Source organism: Abramis brama (genome assembly GCF_963993115.1).
Source record: "Abramis brama genome assembly, chromosome: 1".
Taxonomy (NCBI): domain Eukaryota; kingdom Metazoa; phylum Chordata; class Actinopteri; order Cypriniformes; family Leuciscidae; genus Abramis; species Abramis brama.
The window spans coordinates 42,870,858-42,876,162 of record NC_139963.1 but is presented as its reverse complement, the minus strand read 5'-3'; the positions used below and the strand labels follow the sequence as shown (position 1 = coordinate 42,876,162).

At 38.1% G+C, this 5,305-nt stretch overlaps 1 protein-coding gene across 2 annotated transcripts; it reads left to right on the top strand.

Annotated features, from left to right (window-relative positions):
* Window positions 1-2,441: 2,441 nt before the first annotated feature.
* Window positions 2,442-3,763, top strand: LOC311098094 (extracellular superoxide dismutase [Cu-Zn]-like). Of its 2 annotated transcripts, none has more exons than XM_084138174.1 (2): window positions 2,442-2,640; window positions 2,962-3,763. In XM_084138174.1, exon 2 carries the CDS (start codon window positions 2,977-2,979, stop codon window positions 3,628-3,630), a length of 654 nt encoding a protein of 217 aa, XP_083994300.1. In that variant the 5' UTR covers window positions 2,442-2,640; window positions 2,962-2,976; the 3' UTR covers window positions 3,631-3,763. The 2 variants fall into 2 exon arrangements, with proteins under 2 accessions (XP_083994300.1, XP_083994301.1); XM_084138175.1 differs by having other exon boundaries at window positions 2,541-2,635.
* The last annotated feature ends 1,542 nt before the right edge of the window (window positions 3,764-5,305 follow it).

Sequence of the window (5,305 nt, the reverse complement as noted above, 5' to 3'; positions counted from 1 at the left end):
AGGGGGTGCTCACCCGTGGTCTATGTGGGACCTAACGCTCCAGCGTAGTGATCGGGACACTATACTGTCAAAGAGCACCATCCTTCCAATGAGACGTTAAACCGAGCTCCTGACTCTCTGTGGTCATTAAAAATCCCAGGATGTCCTTCGAAAAAGAGTAGGGGTGTAACCCCGGCATCCTGGCCAAATTTGCCCCTTGGCCTCTGTCCATCATGGCCTCCTAATCATCCCCTTATACTGATTGGCTTCATTACTGTCTCCTCTCCACCATTAAGCTGGTGTGTGTGGTGGGCGTTCTGGTCCAATATGGCTGCCGTCGCATCATCCAGGTGGATGCTGCACATTGGTGGTGGTTGAGGATATTCCCCCTTCCATGTAAAGCACGTTGAGTACCCAGAAAAGCGCTATATAAATGTAACAAATTATTATTATTATTATTATTATTATTATTAAAATGTAGATGCAGAAAATAACGCTTTAAAACATGGACACAATATTAAGTTTAAGTATATTAATATTAAGTATATTAAGTTCATCTACAGTGTTTCGAGAAAACAGACAGAAAAAAAGTTTTACAATATGGTTACCATTTAAAATGTTCCTCTTATTGAATTTTTGTTAGCCTATTTGTTGTTGCATGTGTTGTAGTTCCATTTGTAATATGTTGTAGAGTTCATTAAGATATCTGATATTCAAATTTCATAAAATTTCGTGTTAACACAACATGTTCTAGTTGTTTTGAACTTTACACATGCATTGAGTGAACTGATGAGTATTACTCATCATAGCCTATCTATGTGCTTTTGGGTCTGTTAAATATGCTGTGGAATATGTTTGTGTGATGTGTTAATAAATCATGTGTTTTTAAGATCCAGGATCATTTTTGATAAATTAGGGATGGGTCACATTACCTGAAAAGAAATTTGTCTGGAGTGCATGATCTCAAAATGTTTATTGGTATATACCTTGCAAATAACACACATCAACTGTATTCAAAATGAAATATTAAAGTCGGACCTTAAAGTTAACAAAAGTAATAAAAAGAAATAAACATCTAGGTACTGTATCTAAATGACAAGTGTCCCACCTTACCTGCATTCAGTCTACTAAAAGGGGATTTTAACATCGGTGCCATAGAGGAATCATTCCCTCAGAAATTTTTACTTCTGCCTTCAAAGACAAGTACAGTTTTTTACCATCGCTATGACAATTTTTTCAATACTTTTAACAAATTTCCTAAACCAATAACGCACCGACACACCTACAACACACAATTGGCAAAACAGTTAATTTCATGCTCAAAATCACACACTGTAAACTAAGCTCCAACACTAATTTTCTAAATACAATAATGCACTATGCCTACCAAAACACTGCAAACATGTCTCAAAATCAAATAACATAGCCGTCCAACAGGAAGATTTAGTCAATCATAGCACAATGTCATAAAAACACTAACATCAGATGGAATTACAGAAACTGCATTATTGTATACGTGTCAGGTATGCCCTTATACAACAGACAGTATATTGTATTGATCATAGATTGTGTTTTGCACTGCAGTTTCTTTTGAAGCCTCTCTACATTTTTGTTTTGTTGGGTTTAGGTCTTTTGCTGCAGAAATTCAATAAAAAAAAGACCCATCTCAGAGTGCTTTATAGAATGTACGGTTACAGTATACCATATGGTCATGCGATTGAAAGAACCTCAACACCTGAGTGTGTTTCCTAGATGGGAATCAGCTGTGATTTATATATTTGCATAATTCAATCAGCTGTTTCTCAGTAACAATAGGATAAAATGCAGGGGATATATTTGTGTTTCAATTCACAATATAAACAGCTGTTTACCTTGACTTTAGCCTGTAAGGTTAGGTTTAGGCATACAGTGTTAAAGCATTGGTAAATTTGGCAGTAAAAATCCATTGTTTTGGTCTTGTTTGAGCTTGTGTGTAAAAGAAGTTCAAGCATTTTAAATTTGTGTTAATTGTATGCATTTTGTGTTAAAGCAACAAGAAATGTGTTAATAGTATAGCTTACATAGACAGATGTAGTGCTAACTGTGTTGAGAGTTTTTGGAAAATTGTTAAAAGTATTGCAAAATCTGTAAAAAACTGCAAATAACAGTCCAATTGCATGTGTAATATAGGCTTGGTACATCAGAGTCTGTAGAAATGGTTTCTTGAAAAGGAAGAACTGTCAGCTATTCACTTATGTTTGATGAATATCTGCTATAAGAAGTGGTGTCAAGCATGAACGTCAAGTGGAATTGTACACTAAGAATGAATGAGTCACAAATGAGCCACCAAATGAAGAGAAGAGGAATCTATAGCAGTACTTCTTTTAATAAACACAAAACACTGGAGAACACATTGTGCAATGCAAGACAAAGAACTGAATAAACTGAGCGCTATATAAACAGGCAAACAAAGGGAGCTAAATGAAACACAGGTGAACTTAATTAGTGACTAACAAACTATCATGGTTAACTTGTAGCTCAACATGAGTTCCTATAAGAGCAGCCAAAAGGAACATTCTCTCAACCCCAGGTCAGGACTGCACACGGATTAAGCGGTGTAGTATTTTTGTGACTGCAATATTCAGGCTGCACACGGATTGAGGACAACTTTTCAGCTGTACGGTAATGCACCTTTGCTGGTTTAGGCTTGTTTTTGTTTCTTCTCCATTTCTACTCCATAAATTATAGAGTTTTCTAGACAGCAACATGGTGTCGGCCCACATCTGGTACACATGGATTACACACGGCCCAGATGTGGGCCGGATCTGGTTGCTGCCTGGGTTCTTGTATAGTTTTCCGTTGCAAACTAATCTGGTTGTGCTATTTTACCTAATGCAACTTCCATTCTCAAAGTTCCCTGCAACAACGCTTTGACCTTTTATCAAAAATATTACATTCTTAAACCAAATGGCATGATTTCACTGAATCCACTCTTCATTGTAGGCTTTCAAGATCAACATGGAGAAAATCATCCTAATATTCCCTCTGATATTGCTGGTGCTGCATATACAAGGAGGAGAGTTCCACAAACTTCCAGTTTGTTTGCCTGAAGCTCCACAGCCGGAAGTCGTGGAGTTCGACAACACAATCTATGCCACTTGTGAAGTAACTCCCAGCCCCAATTTGCCACGTAACCAGCCAAAGATCTTTGGGCAAATCCTCTTCAAGCAGGTCTTCCCCAATGGAGATTTAGAAGTGAAAATCAACCTCCGTGGTTTGCCTGCCATCGATCGTCAAGAGCGTGCCATGCACATCCATCAGTATGGAGACCTCAGTCAAGGCTACATCACTGTTGGTCCTCATTATAATCCAAACGGCGTTGACCACCCTCATCATCCTGGAGACCTGGGCAACTTTGCTTCCGAGAAAGGAGTTATAAGGCAGTTCCTGACGCTTCCAGACGCCAAGCTCTTTGGGCCTTATTCCATTCTGGGACGTGCGGTGGTGGTTCATGAGAAGGAGGATGATCTGGGAATGGGTTCAGATGAGGAGAGTAAACCCAGTGGGAATGCTGGACCGATAATTGCTCTCGGTGTGATTGGTATTACTACTCCAAGTCTGTGGCAGAAGACTGAAGTGCCCCCCAAGAAAAAGTGTGGAGGAATGCACTGAGAGTCAAAGATGAGGGAGTCGGATATGGTGGAAGGGCAGATTCAAATAGGATAATCATGATTTTCCTTGTGTATTCTTTGTATGTGTCCTACATTAAAGTATATTTCATAACCTGAACATTCCCATGTTTTTTTTTTTTCTTGGTCTTTTCAGAGGCCTTTTGGCCATAGCTTCCAATAGTAAATGCACTCTTAAAAATAATGTAGGGTGAATGCAGGCAAAGTGGGCCGTTTAGTTTGATTTACTGTGCTCAATGGGTTAACACTTTAAGAGCATGACAATGGCCTTTAATTAAAGATACACTATTTCTTTAAATGATACAATGGTTTTGGTTGATGCAATATGACACTGGAGGGTGTGGCTACATCTCAAGGGAGGACACCCTTATTGTTGAAGGTAGGCATAACCTCTGACATAAGATTTTATTTTCTAAATTATAAGGTTTCTTGCTAAATGTCATCAAATGGGTATATTATTCTGACAGTTTGTTACTACAGTTAACAGAGAATCAAAATGTAAGGTGTTTAAAGCTACAATATGTAAGATTTTTTTTTAAATAAAATGACCAAAATCACTTGCAAAGTGCGACATATATATTTCCTGCAGTTGTGTACTTCCAGTATCCCAAAAGTTCCCAAAGATTTTTAATTTCAGAGAAATTCCAATTTTAAATTAAAGCTGCAAGCAGCATTTATTGGGGTTCAAGCATTTAAGGCCTTTAAGCACAAATGCATAAAAAAGACATAAATGACCCTAAATGACCCTGTTTTAGCCATCCAAATGCAAAAGTTCAACTTTTTTTTGATAATTATTGTTCTAGAGAGTCCAGAGAATTGTCCTAGACTGGTTTGGTTGCGATCGGGCGAAAACGCCTAGGTCTAGTTCGCAAAAATAGGTTTTTGACATAATCATGAATATTCAATATAATATACACAAACCGTCTAGGAGTTATGAGCAATTTCATACTTTTGCTTGCTGTAGCGCCACCTATTGGCCAATCGGGGTCATACTTTGATAGGTTCTCCCCAAATTGAGGACTACCATTTGGCCAAGTTTCAAGACTCCAGCATTTAAGAGCATTTTCAAGACTCCAGGCATTTTCACATTTAGCTCCTAAACTCTGGAATGGCCTTCCTGATATTGTTCGAGGCTCAGACTCACTGTTCCAGTTTAAAACTAGATTAAAGACACATCTCTTTATCCAAGCATTCACATAATACTTACCTTTTAGACTACAGTTGAATCAGATTGAATGCATTAATATTATGAACAGCAGCTACGCTAATTATTTCCCATCTGCTTTTCTGTTGTTAGGTAAATACAGATCGTCAGCTCCAGTTTGTATCCAGCCTCTCATGGAAACTACAGATGCCCCAACACCCGTGAAGAGACGACTCGACGCTGGCGATATGTTATGCCCTAAATTAATACATGATTACTAATTGTATTTTTCTATGTACATTTCTGACATGCACTTTCTGTAAAGCTGCTTTGAAACAATATGTATTGTGAAAAGCGCTATACAAATAAATTTGAATTGAATTGAATTGAATTGACGGTTTGGGCAGCACGATCAGTTTTACGGCGGAATAATAAAAACCCTAACAATTACAATAGGGTTTTAGCACTTCGTGCTTGAACCCCGAATAATGGCTCGTCCATGTTCACTTGTCGC